The sequence below is a fragment of the Echinops telfairi genome, unplaced genomic scaffold, assembly GCF_000313985.2.
Source record: "Echinops telfairi isolate 266 unplaced genomic scaffold, ASM31398v2 ScPeMD7_443;HRSCAF=831, whole genome shotgun sequence".
NCBI classification, from domain to species: domain Eukaryota; kingdom Metazoa; phylum Chordata; class Mammalia; order Afrosoricida; family Tenrecidae; genus Echinops; species Echinops telfairi.
The window spans coordinates 66,135,631-66,157,175 of record NW_022104341.1 but is presented as its reverse complement, the minus strand read 5'-3'; the positions used below and the strand labels follow the sequence as shown (position 1 = coordinate 66,157,175).

Sequence of the window (21,545 nt, the reverse complement as noted above, 5' to 3'; positions counted from 1 at the left end):
CAGCAGACTGAAAGGCTTTGAAAAGAACGCACTGTGTCAATCGACTGTGATAGTGATTAAAATTAAGGCACTAACATATTCATTCTCATGCTGCCAGATGCAAAAAGCACACTCTATTTTTGAAAATATGCTACTGAGTTTGCTGCTAGTCAAACATTCATTTTTATTTTCTACAGAGCTGAGGGCTCTGAAAAACAATATTAACAGTTTGCCCCAAGAATCTACCCTTAAGGAGTATATTTGAGAAGCAAAAAGATTGTAGGGCTAGTACTCAGAAGAGGAGGGTGATTTGTATGTTGGTGTGTGGGACCATGGACGAATCACTTCAGCTCTCTCATCCTCACATTCTTCATTTTTCAAAGTTTGTGCTTATTGATTTCTAATATCTCTTATCATTCTTACATAATGAAATGGTTGATTAACCTAACACTTTCAGTTTTACTTACTTCCTACAAATGATGCTCTTCAATTTTTTTCTGTCAATTGAAAGAGGGTTACACACACCAGCCTCAAACTAGCTTTATCAGCAACCTCCTTTGTGGAGCAAATGCAGACAGGGGCGATTGCCTGTGACATCCAGGCAGGAAGTCTACTTTCATGTACAGCATGTGCAAGGGATAAGGATCTAGAAGGAGCTCGGATGCCTTTCTTCTTTTAACTGCAGCAGAATTCCATTTACCACTTAGTCAAGGTGGTAATGAGGGTCTCTGTACCATGCAATTGTGGTTGCCATCTGGCAAGCAGGCACCATACACCCAGCAGACAGAACCAATTAGCTGGTCCCCCACCTTCCACAAGGCTTTCCGGTGTTTCGTGGCTGGGTGTTAGTCCCACTGAGCATCTCATAAGAAACTCTGTTGAGGTTTTGGCGGGGAGGGACAAATCAGCTTTCTCTAGAATCACAGAGCTAGCTCTGTGATGGAGGTCTAAGAACACCTTATCTAATGAATCTGCTATCCATTATAATGAATGGGGAAAATGCTGTCATAATGAAAAAGTCTATGGCAGGAAAGGGGAGCCTGATGTGGTTGAAAGTGTGTGAAGAAATAGTTTTCTATCTATAAGAAAAAAAATTTGGTAAATAAGCTTATATGAGCCATGGTATAGCCAAATAAAGGAATGGAAACAGGTGATTTAGGACTTAGATTCTAGGTTTCAGCTCTGGTTCTCTAACACGTCCCAGCCTTATTACCTGAGTGAGGTAGTTGACTTCTCTGTTTCTCAGTACCTTTGTCCATAAACAGGAGATTAAAAAATCTTCTAAGTTCACTAGATTTTGGAGAGTAGTACAATCATAAAGTGCTTTGAAAAATGCCTCAAAAACCAAAACTAGACTCACTGCTATCGAAACATGTCCACATCACTTTTACTCTATAAGACACAGTAGAACAGCCCTGTGGGGTTTCCAAGATTGTAACTGTTTTCATGAGTAGAAAGCCTTGCCCTGACATACAGGAAACTGAAAAATGCCCTGCCTTAGAGTCTTTCCCCAATAACAGTAACCCTGAAGCACAAGGTACAACTGTCCCTGTATGTTTCTGAAACTATAACTCCTTATGAGAGGACAAAGCTTCATCTTTCTCTCATGGAGTGGATGGTGGTTTTGAACTAATGACCTTGTGGTTAGCAGCCCAACACATAACCCACTATGCCACCAGGGATTCTCTGGCATATGGTAAATTCTATTTAAGTGTTAACTCTGAGGGTTGGTTCATAAAACCATTAATGATGATGCTTAGAATGACATTTCTAATGCCAAGGCTGGTGGTAGAGTTTCCTAATATGAAGTGAATGGAACAGGGTACAAAATAAATATACTAGAATAAGTTAAAAAAAAAAGTATTGTTACTTCATAGTTCATAGTCCATAGGTGTCTGCAGTTTTATTCCCAACAAAGCATGCTTAGATATGTCTCTGAAATCAGCTTTTGATTGTAGACAATTTCAAGCAGAACAATGACTTCTGAGTTAAACTTGAGGAAGGGTCAAACTTAAGGGAAAAACTCAGAAGGTTATGTGACTGATTCCAAAGATAATCTTGATAGGTTTTCTAAAAGGACACAGGAAGATCATGATGCTTATTAGGACGAAATTTGAAGAAAATGGAAATCTGCATTGATGCGAAAACAAAAAGATGAGGAAAGGAGAACCAAGGAATTATTCCACCCCACCCTTCCCACCCCCACCATGTGGTTACTCCTTGGGCTAATAGGTCATCAGGTATGAGGTCCAGCAGTTTGAAACTACCAGCAAATGTGCAGGAGAAATACAAGGCTTTCTACTCCTGCCAAGTGTCCAGTCTCAGAAACCCACAGGGCTCGTTCTGCCATGCCCTATAGAGTCACTGTGGGTCAGAATGGACTCAACGGCAGTGCGTTTGCACATCATGATGCTCCTGCCCATTTTTGAAAGTAGCAAGGGCTGTCCTCTGAGAATGTTGCTGGGAAGCCTTATAGCACCTACTCCACAGCTTTGTAGATCTTGCCCGCAACCTTGATTTTGCCACTTTAGATTTGTTTGCTTCCCAAACTCAAAGAACATTCAGCAGTAACAGGATTATTGTCCCTCAAGGATGCCCATGCTGCCCTTTCAACGTGCTATAAATAGAAAGGCATGACATTCTTCTGGGAAAGGAGATGGAAACACTGGTTTCAGAAATCTGTAGGTAGATTCTATGATGGCTTCATATTTTTATCTTCTTTAAAGTTTTGCATGCATTGCAGCAATACTTTTTGTCTTACCCTTGTACCTAGGGCTCCTCATTCGATATGTCTATACATGATGAAAAGAAAGGAAGAAAGTCAACCACTATGTTAACAGCGATTCTCTTTGGTGGGATTTTACTGCTTTCTTTTTTATATTCGCTTCCATTTTCTAAAATTTCTACAAGTTTATATATTATTTTATAATTAAAAATACCAATAAATATCAATAAGTAAACAAAAAAGAAAGAAATTAAAGTAGGGTAAGCATCTTCTTCCCATTCTTTTGAGCAGTTTTAAATCTAATCATCTGTCATATGGTAATGGAAATTATAACACCACCTACCTCACAGGGATTATTCCAAGGAGTAAATGATGGTACTTATCTAAAAGCAGTTAGTTAATAATAAAATAGTTTATACTTATAATCTTATTACCAGTGCAACAAAATTATGTAATATGAGGGTCATAGTTAAGGAAAAACTCAGACTTTTTAGACATTCCTACTCTCCAACCAAACTGTAAAATCAAGCATTCATTATGAGAAGTCAGAAGAACCCTAGTGGGTTAAGAGGCCTAGTTCCAGGGTAGGCTGTATCACTAACTTAGGGAGAGACCCTCTGATCATTTGAAACCTCAGTGTAAACTAGATCTTACAAAGTGCAGTTTGAGCTGTGAGCTCAAGATCACAAATTTATAGACTCTCATTTTCTCATATGACTAAAGACTAGATAGTATCTGAGTGATTTAGTAATGGCTATTAAAATCATAAACTAAAAATAGTTATGTTACAGTTTACTGCAGACTCTAATTCAATATTCTGCTAAAATATCTGGCTGTCACTTAATGCTTGGCAACACTGCAAAACTCCTACTCTATGTATCCGTTTAATTGCAATTTCAGCAATTTTTGGATATGGTACTTTGTTATTAATGAATCATTAGTTTTGTTTTGATTTGGATCTAGTTTTCCATTGTAGCAATTCTGACTTTTTAATTTAAAAGTACTAATCACTAGATTCATCATTATTAAATTAGTTTGTTGTAGATTGTTTGGATGATTCTTAATAAGAATTGTTGATATACATGAGCATTTCTATCAAGAGAGTTGAAGGCAAAATATTTCTAATATGGAGACCTGGTTGCATTACATTTTGAAAATGAATTATTTCTTCCTGAATGTTAAGTAGACAAACACCTTAAAAACTCACTCCAAATTTGCATGCATAGAGACATCTCACTGTATCGTTGAGTTATTTTTCTATCATGAAGTAGCCACTGGCAGAAAGAACTGATCAACTGAATTGAGCGTTAACAAAAAGATGCAATACACACAATTACCCCAAAATTTATTTTTAGATTGGAAACCCAATGAGTGTCATTTCTATTTGCCATTGCAATATGTTCACTATCATTTATAAAAGTATGTGTTTGTGTGAGCCTTTCTTTCTTTCTTAATTGCATTTTCCCACCCAATTATGGTCAAGAAAGAGCTCAGGAAGTTCTTGCCACTCACTTTGCTGCCCAGGAATCGGCTCTTGGGTTCTCCTATTAGGACGAGTTTCTGCTTGCTCTCTGGGACCTTGTTCTCTTGCACATCATCAGAGTTACAGTTGGCTTGCTGAGCACCCGAGGTCATGGTTCCAGGGGACTCTCTGTTCGTCTGCTTGGCATCACCAGTCACTGGTTTCTGTGGTGCTGTTTGAGTGTTGCTCACATTTTCATTTTCCTTTCTGTGAAGAAACAAGTTTGCATTCTGTTACTGACAGGGCAGACCAGGCTTACCCTGAGCTGGCCCAAGAAAAGGGAAGTGTTAGCCTGGTGGTGTGGGCAGTGGTAACAGCGTGGGTGTCTCCGCATGGGTCGCCTGGTGGGATGGAGAAGTAAAGATTCATTATTTGTCTGTGGATCATTTACCATGGGGAGGCCATGTTATTATTTCTCAGGCTTTATCCTTTCCTTTCCCTCTTCCCCATAATCATGAAGACAATCTAGTCTCCTGTTCCAAAGCTCTTATTGTAAATAATGGGCAGTGTATAAACAATAGACTTTAGCAGCTATAAAATTTCTTAATAACAACTCTAACGAGCATTTTCAGTCTGTTCAAATATAATTTTTCTCCTTTCCAAGTGGAAAAGGAAGAAAGTTGAGCAGACTGCCAGCCACAGTTCCCCAACGTTCCTCCCCAGTCGGCTCGCCTTAAGATTGCTTTTCCACTTAGCCTTCTTTCATTTAGGTTTAATTTGAAATAAGAAGAAAACAGAAAAAAATCCTTCTCATATCTTATGACTATTGATTTGAATAAGGGCAAACTATAGGCACTGATTTAATGTATATATTTTAGAGTAACGCAGTTGGTAGTTTCAAAATAAGAAGACAATACCTAGGAATGATCCTTGAGGAACAATTGATTTGCAATGGGAAGACATGTCCTAATATCAGATAGATGAGAGATATCAGACTGAGGAGAAAAGGCCAAGGAAACAGGAAGAAACAAACAAGCAAACAAACAAACAGGAGAGCAGGTCTTTGCGTGGAAGCAAACAAAGTGTATGTTTTCAGAGAGAAAGCAGGGTCAATGACGCCTTGTGCTGTTGAGAAAGGTAAGTTCTGGAAAGTGTCCACTGGATCTGGCCATAGGACAGTGTTAGACATCTAGGTAAGGGGACTTATAGTGGAAAAAGCGTCTAGAGACCATTGGTCCCTAAACTAATTTGGCCTACCACCCCATTTCTAGAAGAAAAGGAACTCAGTCCCCCTGGCAATTGAAACCTTTTAGACTAGAGCCCATAATCCAGGATAAAGAATTGAGTATCTGCTTTGGCTGCGCCCCCGCCCCGCTTGTTCCAGAACCCCCCAAGGGGCAGTATCACCCACTTCAGGAAACAGAGGTTTAGACTGATGATGGTTCAGAAAAGAATAGAAAACAAGAAAGTGACACAGATGTATACAGAAAAGGCAGTACAAAGTGAGGAAGTTTGGCTGCAAGAAGAGAGAAATTAAATGACTGGAGCATGATGAGAAATTTCAGAGAGGGCTTAATTATTATTATGACTGAAGATATGAGGGTCTTACATACATTTCCATCCCAATGGTGACACCGAGCTGGAGAAAAGGAGAGGATATAAGAGAGGGAAGAAGTGGAGGCTTGACAAAGACAGATGGGATTTCCGGGAGGGAGTTCACTTGTTCTGGAGGAGAGCACAAGGGTGCTATTAGGTTTACAGAAACAAAGACTTCTCTGATGGATGCACGCTTGATAAATGGAATTGACAGCACAAAATTGTACAATGGAAACTGTTGGCTTGGCAAACATTGTGTTATATTTATAAATATACAAATAAAAGTTAACCTGATTCCAGCTCATGGTGACCTAAAGTGCACCCAAGTACCAAGACTGTATTCCATAGGGTGGCCAGTGGGAACTTTGTTTTGTTTTTTTTAAGTATGTTGCTAGACTTTTCTTCAAGGTACCTCTGGATGGACTCAAACCTCCCACCTTTCAGTTAGCAGTAAAGGATGATAAGCAACGCAAGGACCCAGATGCCCTATAAGGTGGATAATCATGACAGCTACACACCATGACAGCACAGTGTCATTGAATGATTCATGTGAAGGATATTGAGATGGCAAATGTTACATTACACATATATTTACCACAGTGATTAAAAAACAATCTTTTTGTGGGCAGTCTCAGGACAGAATTGCCTAGGAAATGCGAAATGTATCCGCGTGTCTGCCTGTCTGTTAAAACAGCCCCAGTAGATGTAAAACCAAAAATAGCCTGTTAAATCTGTTCAAAGTAAAAGCTGCTAAAAAAAAGTACATAGCACTTTAAAAATTATCATGAAAATGACTCCCCAGCTGAGAAACGGCATGTGTCTGTCTTTAGCACAAACAATTCGTCAACACACATTGGTTGTTAAGTTGTTCACAAACTCACAGTTCTTTTTTCTATGTTGGTGTGCTCTCTACCTACATAACTGAGAATAGAAATCTGCCATTTCAAAAGAGAGAAAAATAGACTATGTTGGAAGCAAGACACAGCTAGCACCGGACTTGGCACTTTTGACCTCAGCTGCTGCACCCACAGATGCCTCCATGAGTTTAGTGTCATCCACGAACGAGAGCAATTAAGAGGATTACTGTGTTGCCAGATGATAAATAAACGCAGAGAAAACTGTCCAATTGTTTCTTCTCTCACACTGGGCTCCTCTTGCAAACCAGCCATTCAGTGCCACCCTCTATTTAGGACCCAGAGTTTCAGGGTTAGAGAGTTACATTGCAAGGGCTTCTAGTAGCTTCCTCTGCCCAAAGCAATGTAGGGGTTCCCTGTTGGCCCTGCCTCCCCTGCATCTCAGACTCACCAGATCTCACATTTGATTTGGATTACACCCCTGCTGAGAACATAAAAATTCAAATGGAAGACCCAGGGGGGCTCAGCAAAAAGGTCACCAGATGCCATCTTAAAGGTTTGCCAGCCTTGGCAGCAACTCAATGCCACCAATCTCCAACTGAGCACCATCTAACAGGCCCCGAGCCCTGTGGAGGAGACAGTTCAGAGCATGCCAAAGCAGTGAATGAGGATCTAATTGCAGTTAATGAAAGCATGTTCTTATTTGGAGGTAATAAGAGAGAATCCACATGACCAGACTTTTTCAAAAAGATGACGCCATAATAAAATATGAAATGCAACTGGGGAGAGAATTTCAGCTGAACATCTCACCAAACTCCATGCGGAAGTTGAAATGTGAAGCTTGGACTAATGTAGCAAATGGTGTTGTGATAAAGTGTCAGGATTTCCTGTTTGTTTTTAGTCTGCCATGGAGTCATACCATTACCATCATAGAATTTTTGTTCTCAAAATGTCCTTAGAAGTCCCTTAAGCCAATTTCAAACTTATGCCCAAATCAGTTCTTCCGTATTATAATCATACTAGCTAACATGTGAAATGCTTATATTTGTAAACCAAACCCATTGCTGTTGGATTATGACTCAGAGAAATCCTAACGGGCAGAATAGAACTATCTAACTATGGGTTTCCTAAGGCCCTAGCCTTCGCAGAAGTAGATGGCCACATTTTCCTTATGTGGAGTGGAGGTCGGGTTCCAACCATTGAACTTTTGCTAAGCCCTGCACCATCAGGGCACCTTAGGTGCCATCTACTACATATACCTTAGTCTCTGTCATGCAAAATAGATCTTAAGATGACTATTATACAGATGAAAAAATGGATGATCAAAGAGACTAACTAAATTGTATAAGTTCATCTTGCTATGGGATATACGATTCATATTCAGGTATGTTTGTCTCTACATCGGAGCTTGTTCCTCTATATTGCTCCTTGGTTTCACATAGTAATGTACAAATCATTGCCAACTTCCTGCGCATTCATTTGACACAGAGTAGAACTGTCTTATAAGATTTTCTTTGCTGGAATCATTTGGAAGCAGTCTTTCTCCCTTAGAAGCTTCAGGTAGGTTCAAAGCAACAATTTTTAGTTAGCAGCCAAGAACTTAACAATTGCCCTACCTGACCTTCTGAGTCTACAACCATCATTCAGCAACAGAGTCAATAGCTCCAAGATATTGAAGGTTCAGCTTCAGAGCACAGCAAGAAAGGCAATAAATCGAGTTAGCTTTTTTTCAGTGCATACAAAAGTTATGCTTTGCCGCAGTCTATTACGTGTGAAAATCGTAGTACAATAAAAAGTTTCAGCTGTTGTGAGAATGATCAAAATGTGACACAGACACATGAAGTGAGCAGATGCTGATGAAAAAAATGACTCTGATAGACTTGTTAGACATAGGGGTGCCACAAACTTTCAATTTGCAAAAAACAAAGGCAAATATAAAAAATAAATAACAGTATCTGCAAAGCACCAGAGAGCAAAGCTCAATAAAACACGGTATGCTTGTATATAAAAGGATACAATTTATCTTCCAGTTTAGACCTAAAGTCCAGGTATAAAACACTGAGGTGATTGGCCATTCATTCTTGCCTTGTACTCTTCCAGAAACAAGGCATTCATTAAATTCCTAAATTAAACTCCCAAGTTGCCTGTTTATTCTGCATAACTTCAAGTCAACTTCTGAAATCAATAAAAATAATGCAAGTTTATTTGTCACAGCATTCACGGTGCACAGTTTCACCAAATAAAAATGATTTTAAAATTAGGGATGTTGGCTGCAAAATTAATAACCCACTCAATCTGTAAATATGGTTTGGTGTGATTTATTATTCCTTTTCAAAAATAGTGTCCCAACATGCCTAGTTTTTGCAACCACCTTTCTTTTTTTTGCAACCACCTTTCTTATGTGTAATTTTATACCTATAGATACATTCACACCATGGATTTGGCCAGCTTATGCACACCTGCCTTACTCTAGCTAGTCATTACTATTTTCTTTTTTTTTTTATTACTACTTTCATAGTATAGATTTAAGCCTGCATTTAATATAATCATATCAAATGATGTTGCCTTCAAAGATATGAGAATTAAGTACAAGAAGGAGACATTTAGAGAGAAAATGATAATATCATGTGATAAGTGGACAAATTAGAAATATTTTTAAATGCATGGGAGCCTAGAGGAGCTTTGTCCCAGATATGTTTAATGAGATGAACACGATTCTATGAAGGGATTGTGTGGTGAAATTAAATTGCTTGGAACGGCTCTTCGATCCGAGTTTTTTAACTTCCACTGAGTGACGGGGGAGGACCAGGAAATAGGGTGTGTGAAACACTCCTCGAGGACCCCGGGACCATCAAGAAAACAACCACATCAGAGTGTGAGATTATTAAACTATCTCAAATGGTGAGACAGAGGCAAAGAAGCGATGCCAAGACAGGGTGGAGAATGCGATGCCAAGACACCACTGAGAATGCGAGACAGTGTGGCACAGCAGCAGTTTCACTTCCTGGCCCACTGAGGCAGAGGCCACGGAACCAAGGGGCTGAAAGGCTGAAAAGGGATGCTGCTGTTGACCAAAGACTATTTGTGGTCGCCAGTTAACTTCCCTGAAAAACTCCCACTATTGGGAGTATTGTCTGTGAGTTGTGTGTGGCACTGCAATGCATTATCAAACCCAGCAGAGAAGTAGAGTGCATCCTGGGAAATGGTTGGTGTCAGAATGGAGTAAAAAGAGGCTAGAGGGTTGAAGCATGTCTGACCTCTGCCTTGCGAAAGTCAGCCTTAGGCTGGTGTGGAAATGAATTCTCCTCTCCACTGAAGCCAGAGGATGTCAGATGTGGCCCCTATGCTGCTTTCTCAAATTAACATACACAACAGCAGTTGAAAGGAAAGGAGGTGGAAGGGCATTCCAGAGAGGATGAAGGGCTTGTCTATAAGGAAAATGGCTGCCAGGATGGGCTCCAACATCAGAACACCGGTGAAGAGGGCGCAGGACCGGACAGTTACGTCGTTCTGTTGCACATAGGGTTGCAGTGAGTGGGAACTGACTTAAAGGCTCCGAACAAGAACAACATGCTGTGGAATCTTTATGGTGCCTATACATTTTTCCTAATTTAAATATTGCAGCCCTACTAGAATGCTCCTTTCTTCAATTCCTTGTCACTCTTCACCTTCGGAAGATGGTCTGCATAAACTTTATAAAGTGCTTCTGTATTCTCTCACTCTGGTTGGTTTTCCCAATGGCTGACATTGACATAAACTTCCTGTAACACTCATTTGATACTTACTCATATAATGCCACATCCTCTTACTTAAAGTTTTGTGGTTATTTCTGTGCCTAGAGACAGATGCGAAAACCAGTAGCTAATGGTTCTTTATAGTTTCCACATGCCTGGAATAATAATTAACCCACTGTAAGAAACTAATAAAGAAGCAATTTAATGTGATGGGAAGTACATAAGAGAAATATATATTTTTTCAATATTATTTCATTAATCTGAACTTTTATAAAAATGTAGATATCTGTTTGCTCTGGGAGTATTATTCAGGTTTAAAGACATAAGTTAGTGGATACTAAAATATTATGTTGTGAGAAAACTATATAAGCAACAAAATATGGTTTATTATTTAAAATAAAAAGACCAAGTACAGTATTTGGATTTTTAAGTTACAATTTTTTCAGGGTTTTTGTAAGGGCTGGAATGGCTCCCAGCTTGCATTTCTTGCGTGAATCGCCCTAATGCTTTCTTCAATAGTCTCTCTCTTTTTACTCATATCCTAGTTTATCAGCCTCACCCCAACCAAAGACAACAGCATTTAGAAAACATAAGTGAGATTATATCATCATCTCCTCTCAAATGTTAGAGGGCTCCCCATTCTACACAGAATAAAAACACACATGCAAACAAGCAAGCCAACTCACTGCCATGGAGTCAATTATGACTCATATCAACCTTAGAGGGCAGGCTAGACCTCCCCTTTAAGTTTTTGAGTGCGTATGTTTTTATTTATCTATCTATCTATCTATCTATCTATCTATCTACTTATTTATTTATTTATTAATCATTTTATTGGGGAACTGGATGTTTTTAAAGGAGTAGAAAGACTCATTTTTCTTCCACTCTTCATAAAATAAAATCTAAAATTCCTATGGTGGCCGAAGCAGCAGCCCACAATCTGAGCTCTGCTAGACTCTCCAACTTCATTTCCGACCGCTGCTCCTTTTCTCACTAGGTTCCACCAATATTGGCTAACTTGCTCTTCTTACTTCTTCCAAGACAGATTTGCTTATTCTCCTGGAAAGTCCATGGTATTTTCAATATTCATTACCAGCACCATCATCTAAATGCATCTGCGATCTTCCTTGTTCCCTTCCTTATTCAATATCCACCTTTCACATGCATCTGAGATGATAGCAAATACCAGGGCTTGTCCTCACAGTAGGAGAGGGATGAGTTTTTCTACACCGATAAAGAGTTACACTCTTGGAAACCCCCAGGGGCAGTTCCACCCTGCCCTGTAGGGATGCTCCGGTCAGAATTGACCCACTGGACTGAACTTGTTTCTGTGTTTGAGGCCTCAAAATGACATCCTTGCTCTCGGAAACATTAAAGAGGCCTTTGTGTAGCAGAATGCCCTGTACAATTTGTTGTTTTATTTCTTGACTGCCTCTTCCATGAGCATTGATTGTGAATCCAAGCAAAAGGGATTTTCTACAATTTCGATATGTTTTTTATTTATCATGATGTTATTTATTGGTGCAATTGTGAGGCATTTGGCTTCCTTACATTGGGTTGTAATCTCTACTGACGGCTGCAATCTTTGATCTTCACCAGCAAGGGTTTTCAGTCCTCCTTGCTTTCAGTAATCCAGGTTATGTCATCTACTTATTGCAGATTGTTAATAAGCCTTTCTCCAATCTTCATATAGCCCATCTTTAGATTATTTGCTCAGCATATATTTAATCAAAACGGTGAAATAATATGATCCTGATACATGCCTTTTTCCTGATTTTGAACTACACAATATTCCCTTGTCTGGTTTATATGGCTGCCTTTGGTGTGTGTACTGGTTCTTCAGGAGCACAATGGACTGTTCTAGACTTTTCAAGCTCTCTATGGTTTGTTATGATTCACCCAGTTGAATTCCTGTCAACAGTCAATCAATTGAATTCCTTCACATGGTCGTTTGCATCGAATTCCTGTGCCTAGTCAAGCAGACAGCATCTGGGCTTCCCAACTTTCAGTCAAGTTCCATCTGGTGTAAGCAATGACACTTTCCATGCCATGGCCTCTTCTGAATCCAACTTGAATTTCTGGCAGCTTCCCGTTAATGTACCACTACAATCATTGTTAAATAATCTTCAGAAAACTTTGTCTTGCATGTGATATTAACCACACTGTTCAATAATTTCTACATCCTATTATTCTAAAGTTGCCTTCCTTTGGAATGGGTACATACATGGATCTCTTCCAGCCAATTGGCCAGTTTATTGTCTTCCAAATTTCTTGGCATATACTAGAAAGTACTTCCAGTACTTGATCAGCTTGTTGAAACATTTCAATAGTTATTCTGGCAATTCCTAGAGGTGCCCCCCCTCTTTTAAAAATCAATGCCTCCATTGCAGTTTATACTTCTTTTGGAACTGATCAAATGCTATCTCTTGAAATGGTTGTATGTCAACCAGTTCTTTTGGGCACAATAACTTGTTTTCCTGCTATCTTCTTTTGATGACTTCTGCATAATTCAATATTTTGCCAATAGAATTTTTCAGCATTTCAATTTGAGGCATGAATTTTTTCTTCAGTTCTATCAGTTAGAGATATGCTGTGTCCTTTCTTTTTGCGTTTCTAACTCTGGGTTTTTGCACATTTCATTAGAATATTCTATTTTGTCTTCTTGAATTACCCTTTGAATTTTTCTGTTCAGTTATTTTACTTTATCATTTCTCCCATGTGCTTTAACTGATCTATGCTGTGGAAAAAGTTTTAGAATCTCTTCTGCCACCACTTTTCTTTCTTTCTTGTCTTTTCAATGACCTTTGACTTCTTTACGTCTGATGTTCTTGATGTCCTCCCACAGCTTTTCGGATCTTGCGTCGTTAGTGTTCAACATGTCAAATCTGTTCGTCAGATGTTCTCTAAACTCAGTTCAGATTTCAAGGTCTTCCCACAGAGGTATTCATTTTGATTCCTGGGTATTTTATCTGGTGAATTCCTCGTGTGCAGACATTACTTATATTGTTGAAAAAAGGCATTTGCAATGAAGAAGTTAATGGTCTTGCCTAATTCTATCGTGCGATCTCCAGCTTCTTTTCTATCACCAAGGCCATATTGATCAAATACTGTTCTTTTATCGTTCTTTCCAATTTTCACATTTCAATCACCAATAATGATTGATGCAGCTCAATCGCATGTTTGATCTATTTTAGACAGGATAAATTGGTAGAATTCTTCAGTGTCTTCATCATTGACTTTAGTGGTTGATGCATACATTTTAATACTAGCTCTATTAACTGGATTTATTGGTAGACATGAAGATAGTATCCTGTCGGACAGGTCTGTACTTCAGCATAGACCTGAAATGTTCATCTTGGTGATAAACGTGGTGCCATTCCTCTTGAATTTGTCATTCTCCATTTAGAAAACCATATGATTGTCTGACTTTTAATGGTCAATAAAAATCCATTTTATAGCATGAATGCCTAGAATTCCATCTCATTTTTAATGACTTGCAATTTTCCTAAATTCAAATCGTGTACATTTCATGTTTCAGTTATTATTGATGTTTATAGCTGTTTCTTCTCAATTTGAATCATGCCTCATCAGAAGATGAAAGTTTAGGAGGCTTTAGTCCATCTGTATCATTAGGGTCAACTCTACTTTCAGAAGGCAGCTCTTCTTCAGTTACATTGTGAGTGCTTTCGAAGCTAAGGGGCTCATCCCCTGGCACGACACATGATAATGTTACGCTGTTATTAATAAGGCTGTTCAGTGGCTAATCCCTCAGAAGTGGACAGCCTATTTCTCCTCTCTAGGTTGTTCTTATTATGGAAGCTATACTGAAACCTACCAACTTTGCGTGACCCCAGTAGTTTTTTAAATGCTGATGAAATAACTTCCAGCCTAGTAACAGGCAAGCCTCCACAGTATGAAAAACTGACAGACAAGTGGTGGGAGTTACAACATGAGCACACACAAATCTCCTCAACCCATGCATACCTCCATATTTCGTGTTTATATCAAGCTTTCAGCCACTAGTTGTTTTGTATGGTTTCAATGAAAACTCCAAATCTCCACTGTATTTAAAAAATTCATGAGGGAGAACATGTAAAATGACTCATTGGAATCAATAAATACTACATCTTTATCATTTTTTTTTTTTAGTTTAGGGAGTGATGAAGTTAACCTATCAAAAAGAGAATGGGTAAAGTTAGCATAATCTGTTCATTGTCAACATATCAGCCTTTAATTTTCATCACGTTTATTTTAATGTTTTCATAACTACTTAATCCACTGGCCTGTAATTTTGCTAGGGATTGTCTTCAAGTATTGGGTTTTGTGGTAATATTATGCACTCTATTTTATGAAGATGTTTGATTCCTGTCATCTGGCACATTTCCTTTCTCTAAGAGCCAATAGAGAACACCCATCATGATTGTGTGTTAACACATTTTCCTAGTAGCATGTCATTTTTGTAGCATGGATCTTCAAACTTGGATTTATTTGAAGCAACTATGTATTGTCTGTCTAGATCTTCCTTCTTTTGGCATCCAATTCATTTTTCAGACTCTGATTACATACAGAAATTTTTACTTAGTGCCAAAATATAGTTGTGCACATAGAATTTTCAGCTAAATGAGAAGTGAGCAGATGAGTGCGGACAGTGAGGATAGTACACAATAATCTCTAACTGTGCCACGGGACCCCATACGTAGGAAAGGTAAGTATGAGTCCATGGTAATCAGGAAACATCACTAAGCTTCTATCTCTGAGAGATGGCATTAAAGACATAGAAAGCTTCAAGAGGCTCGTTAAAGTGACAGTTATGAAAAACATTCTTAAAGAAATGAGAAGCTATTGAAGGTTTTAGATGGGGAGTGACATAATCAGATTTATGTTTTCGAAAGGATATGATGGCTACTTGTGATACCAAACCAAGCCCCAGTGGTGTCTAGTCTATTCAGACTCATTGGGTCCCTACGGAGCAAAGTAGAACTAACTGATCTTCACAAAAATAGACAAGCTCATCTTTCTCCTGTGCAGTGGCTGGTAGGTTCCACCTGCCAGCCCTGCAGTTTGCAGCCCAATGCTTAACTCATTGTCCCACCAGGACTAATTGAGAATAAAGCTCCTCAAATCAAAATGTACGAACATCACCTGAAACCCAGTCCAAACACATTGCCATTGAGTTGATTCCAACTCACAGCAATCCTATCAGGCACTCTGAGGAAAATGAAGATTCTGGTGAATGGGGAGGGCGCTAGGATTTGGCATTTCAAACAAGTGAGATTGGTGGTCCGCAGACTACACTTTGAGTAACAAGCTATAGAAGAATAGCTTGAGTATGATAAGATTTGAGGCTAATTCATGGGGGAATTATTATGGTACAAATTATGGGAGGACTGATTTATTCTCTGAAGGCTCTAGAAGGACCTTGTTATCACTTGTCTGTCAGTTTGTCATACTGTCTTGGCTTGTATTGCTATGATGCTGGAACTATGCAATGAGTGTATCAAATAATAGTAGGGTCACTGGTGAATAACAGGTTTCAGTGGAACTTCCAGACTAAAAGTACACTAGGAAGAAGAAACAGATGGTCCACTTCTAAGGGATTAGCCTCTGAAAATTAAGGAGTGGCACTGGAATGGGTACAGTGCTAACAATGATGTTCTCAGACACTAAAAATACGACAGGGGAATAGCTGTCTCCTTAAAGTAGATTCAACCTTAATGGTGTATAGTGAGCAAAGCTATCATTATTTGCTGAAGGACACAATTAAAATGAGAAGAAAGAGCTATAAATCTCAATTAATGATTGGAAAGTGAACTGTATGAAGTATGAATCTAGGAAAATTGGAAGTCATTAAAAATGAAATAGATGCATAAGCAAATGCAGTGAAGAAAGCTGATGGTGCCCGGCTGTCAAAAGATATAGAATCTGGGGTCCTATAGGCTGGAAGATAAACAAGGGGCCATCTAACTGAGAAAAAACAAAGCCCATATGGAAGCACACCAGCCTGTGAAATCACAAGGCATCAAAGGGATCAGGTATCAGGCATCAAAGACCAAAAAAAAAAAAAAAATCATAGCATTGTGTATGAGGGGGAGTGCAGAGTGGGGACCCAGGGCTGATCTTGGGAAATTGGACATCTCCTTGCAGAAGGTCTGCGGGGAGGAGATGAGCCACTCAGGGTGCAGTGTAGCAATGATGAAACATGCAATTTTCCTCTAGTCCTTGAATGCTTCCCCTCCCCACCAACTATCATGATCTCAATTCTACCTTACAAATCTGGCTGGACTGGAGGATGTACACTGGTACAGAGAGGAACTGGAAACACAGGCAATCCAGGACAGATGAACCCCTCAGGACTCGTGGTGAGAGTGGTGATACCGGGAGGGTGGAGGGAAGGTGAGGGAGATAGGGTACAAATTACAAGGATCTACATATAACCTCCACCCTGGGGCATGGACAGCGAAGTGGGTGGGGGATGGACAGCGAAGTGGGTGAAGGGAGATGTTGGATGGTGTAAGATATGATAAAATAATTTATAAATTATCAATGGTTCATGGGGGAGGGGAGGGAAGGAAAAAAAAGTACAATGTTTTAATGATGATGGCAACATATGTACAAATGTGCTTGACACAATGGGTGTATGTATGGATTGTGATAGTTGTACGAGCCCCCAATAAAATGATTTAAAAAAATGAAATAGAACTAAAAAAGTCAATATCCTAGGTCTTCGTGAGTGAAAATGGACTTGTATTGGTCATTTTGAGTCAGACAATAGTATGGTTTGCCATACTGAGAATGACAAATTCAAGAAGAATGGCATCACAGTCATCATCACAAAGAACATTTCATGTCTGTGCTGAAGTACAGCCCTGCCTTACAGGATACTATCTACATGACTACCAATAAATCCAGTTAATGCAACTGTATTCAAATGTACGTATCAACCACTAAAGTCGATGATGAAGACACTGAAGAATTCTACCAATTTATCCTGTCTGAAATTGATCAAACTTGCAATTCATATGCATGGATAAATCCTGGTGATTGAAATGTGAAAGTTGGAGAGAACTATGAAAGATCAGTATTTGGTCAATATGGCCTTGGCGATAGAAATGAAGCTGGAGATTGCACCACAGAATTATGCAAGACCAACTTTAGAAAAGAATGGGATTAGTGAAGTAGTATTGCGGTTTCCAAGACAGAAGAAGTACCACACAGGTGAAGCCACACTAACAATATTGACTTTTCTTGACAGTGACAGACATTTGATAGGCGATCTTGAAATAGACACTTGCGTAATCGCAGTTCCTTAGTTACCTCGTCTACAAAGCAGAGCTGATCTGCCTCCCAGGCATAGCCTATGAAAGGGATGGCAAGCATTTCAAATAGAGACATTTGGTTTTTTATGTGTTAAATCCTTGGAAATATATGACTTAACAATATTAGCAGAATTGTATGAGGTACTAGGACAGTGTTTTAAGTCCTTTTCTTCGTGTTTGAGCCTCACAGCAATGGTACAAGATATAGATCTTACCTCCATTTCACAGAATATGAGGCGAGAAAGGCTAAATCCTCCAATGTCAACAAGCAGAATCGGCTTAAAAAATCATCCCATTAAGTGGTATGCGGACCCCATGTACGGACTCCTGTGCTACATCCCCCAGTTCCTGTGCTATGGTAGACATTGCTAGTTGACTGCAGCACTGGTTTTGGAATCTGTCTTGATGGATGATGCAAATGATAAAACTAATGTGCCCTTCTAAAGCTTACATGCTCACTCACTCTTCAGTTTCAACATGATCAGGCTCTACGGAGCAGGTTGTCAATCCAAAGATGGAGGATGATGAAAGGGAGGAGGGATATATTGTTATATAACTCCCAAATTATAGCATTTCACAAAGGCCAAACCCCTAAGAATCATGGCTGAGTCAAGTGAACACCTACCCTTAACAATCATAACAAAATGTAGCCAATGTAACACTCATCTCCCATCTCTGTTCATCACTGCTACACAGACAATATCAATGAGCAAATTAGTTGGATAGTGGATTTTTTACTGTTTTCATACATTCAGAATGTCAATAAGTGGGAAATAGTGGTACTCAGCAACTGTAGTTTCTGTTATTTGTGGCTGCAATTAAATTTTAATTTGGGTTTTTCATCTGACTGCTTTATAATTAAGTATAAAAAGGAGCAGAGGAAAAACTATCTTGGATAAATGAAACCTGGGAAGTACATCATTTTTCCCTCTTTTAGAAAAAGAAAACATTTAAATCTATAAAGACAAAATATCCCCATGACTAAATAGCAGTGCTATTAACACCCTCCACTGCCTGTTCAATGCATAGTCAATGACTTCCTAAAAAGGACAAAGCTCTCCAAATAAATGATGTCACGGAGATACACATAAATGTCCGTGCCACTCAGGGACTCCTCTCCATTGTCTCCAGATAGAAAATTTTCTGTGGTGCAGTTCTGGCTCTAGAAATGTCCATGAGATTAGGGAAAAGCTAAACTCATCTCCTTATTTAGCTCCTTCTCTTACTCTAACCAAATATTCTCACTTCTGGACATGTTTTTCCTAAAAGCCCCAGCCATTAAATCACCTTAATAAAAAGGCACATCCCTAGTGGCATATTCAGTAGTGCCTGTCCTGAAAACAAAATGATATCCCAATAATCTTTGCATTTTCATCAACACCTATTCTTTTATTTCTCTCCTGGAGCAATGGGCTCTTCTCACAAGAATCTAAATTAGGAAGGTAACCTGCCATCATTATCGCTAAACCTTCCCTTAACCTTCTCTTGTGGAAAGAAGAGGTAAATATCAAGCTGCCTTCTTTATTTATCCCACACACAAGAATGAAATTACAAGGCAGAGACGACTCGGGTTCCTCTGAGCATGCTCACTTTCGGAGTGAAATTGCCAAGAGGTCATTTTACAGTGGATAGAGGAAGTCTTAAAGAAAGTCACTTTTGAAACCATGGATTTCACAACACTCACCCATCTTTTCAGGAAGCCTTACCTCATGTGTAGGTTTGAAAGGACACTCTTTGGATCCCGGTCCTTTCTCTAACTTTCACAACTGTAGCTCTGATAAACCCTATCTTCCATAATTCTGATTCAAGATATCTAGGGTTGGACTGCAAAATCTTCATTTTTAAAGACGTCCCAGATGTTTCTCATGATACCTACGTTTAATAGCTGCTGGTTTGTGTGCTTTTGTTCAATAATGCCAGGTCCTTCACTTTTACCTATTGGGTCATCTGTGGGTTTCTTGTTAGAAACAGAGGAAAGATGGAACAAAATAACTTGCGAAGGAAGTGCATGGGATGTGGCTATATGAAAAGCAGGCATACTGCCTTCTTCTATTTTTGTGAACTACCAAAAAGCTGCAAGGAAGAGACCGCTGTATGCTATCCCACACGTCCAGTGGATTTTAGAGAGATGTGAGTGTCCTCCCTTGAACGTGGCCATGAGCGTCAAAGGGAAGAGATAACAACTAAAGTAACTGCAGCGTGAGAAGCCCTGCTTGGAGGAGTATTGAATATGAATAAGTGAACATTTTACAATGTATGATTCATCATTAATCCCATTCCTTTTATTCAAAACAAATGAACTAACAGTCCTCCCCACACAAACTACTACGTGTACTATATTACAAACTGAATGAGAAAAAGCAGTAATATCCCATTCATATTTATAAATGTCACAACGTTCATATTTCTCATCTATTTGGAAAATCACCTCTAGTAATTAAGGGATATAGGGAATTATAAAGATGAAAAATATCAGAAAAACAGTGCACATGGAAGTTAGCAACATTATTTTACTTCCACTCTTACATCTTAATGACTTAATTTTCCATAAATGGTATGTTTTAAATGTAAGAACAAAGCCACCCCCAAACTTCATTATTATTCAAACAACACAAATAGCAAACTTACTCCACAAAGTATCGAAAGTGTTTACTTCCAATGATTTTCACCACCATCTCAGGCATGGCATCTGATCCATAGGGAGTCTTCCGAACAGACAACATGTTCCTTTCATAAGAAAATTCTTCAAATTCTTTGGAATGGGAAAAAAAAAATCAATCATTCTTCGGGATTTTTTTCACCAGGCAACTGCAGCCTCCATGCCAACAACAACAATGATAGTACCATGAACAAGCACTTAATATTTTGAAGTAGGTCAATATGACATTCTTACTTATGATTGTAATTCTTGTTTTAGTTGAGAGATCAGGAAATCATGTCATTTACTCAGTAGTTAGCATGAATGAGAAGTCTACCAAAGACGTCTTTAAAGCCAAATGACTGGGATCTTAGATATTCCTACTTTCCTATATTGTAAGACATTGGGTAGGACACTTGTGAGGTGAAACAGGGCACCAAGACTTTATTCAACTATGTTCAGCCCATATGCTCAGATATGAAATCAGGATAATTCTAGTTCTGTTCTCAGGGGCTGAGTGAAGCTAAATGAGATAACATGGCCCAAGGAGCGCTGAGGGGGGTTTGCTTCACGTCCCCTCTTTCTGCAGCAATCCGAGGAATCAGAAATCGAGATCCTTTACCAGAGGGGCGATGGGTGTTGGAACAGGTGTGCTGTCAAGGGAAGTTTCCAGGTTCTGTGATTTAAGCCACAGTTGGCCATTCCCCTTCAGAGAAACTCAGAGATTGCGAGCCTTTAGCAGCCATTCGAATGCAGAAGTGCACTTCACAGACTGGGCCCCAGAGTTGCTCCCCTACTCTGGTCTGACAGCTAGATCAGCGTCCCTCCCCAGAACCCCGCTTCTCTTCGCGGGGCGTGGGACCTGCCAAGGGAAGCAGGCCCAGCCAGCGGGATGTGCAACCTCTGGGAAGCTGTCTGGAAATCTCTGGTTGTCAGATCCCCCGCCTCTGACCTTCCCTGGGCGAAAACAGCTGGTGGCCTTACCGCGAAGGAGGCGTTTCCCCAGCCAGGCAGCTGAGTCCTGCAGTCTGCGCTTCTGCCCTGGAACCCACGCACCCAAACCTGCCCAACCTGCCCGGGCTGGGGGCGTGGGCTTGGGAGCCTGGTGTCCGGCCAATCACCGGGCTTGACTCGCTGGAGGCAGCGGGTCCCTCTGGGTCGCTAAGGACGCAAGGGCTGTTGCTGGGCGGGCCCAGGTTTCTATTCACCCTGGGAGAGGCAGGCAGGGCCTTTTGGCAGTT

The 21,545-nt window shown here is 39.7% G+C and overlaps 1 protein-coding gene across 1 annotated transcript in view; it reads right to left on the bottom strand.

Annotated features, from left to right (window-relative positions):
- The window catches only part of CUNH1orf87 (chromosome unknown C1orf87 homolog), a 118,349-nt gene extending 97,039 nt beyond the window's left edge, over positions 1 to 21,310 (bottom strand). Inside the window, exons 1-3 of the mRNA XM_045291746.1 lie at positions 21,289 to 21,310; positions 20,295 to 20,418; positions 4,217 to 4,433 (exon numbers count right to left, since the gene is read on the bottom strand). Coding sequence (XP_045147681.1) covers positions 4,217 to 4,433; positions 20,295 to 20,389 — 312 coding nt within the window. The 5' untranslated portion in view covers positions 20,390 to 20,418; positions 21,289 to 21,310. The remainder of the gene's footprint in view (positions 1 to 4,216; positions 4,434 to 20,294; positions 20,419 to 21,288) is intronic.
- Between the last annotated feature and the right edge of the window lie 235 nt (positions 21,311 to 21,545).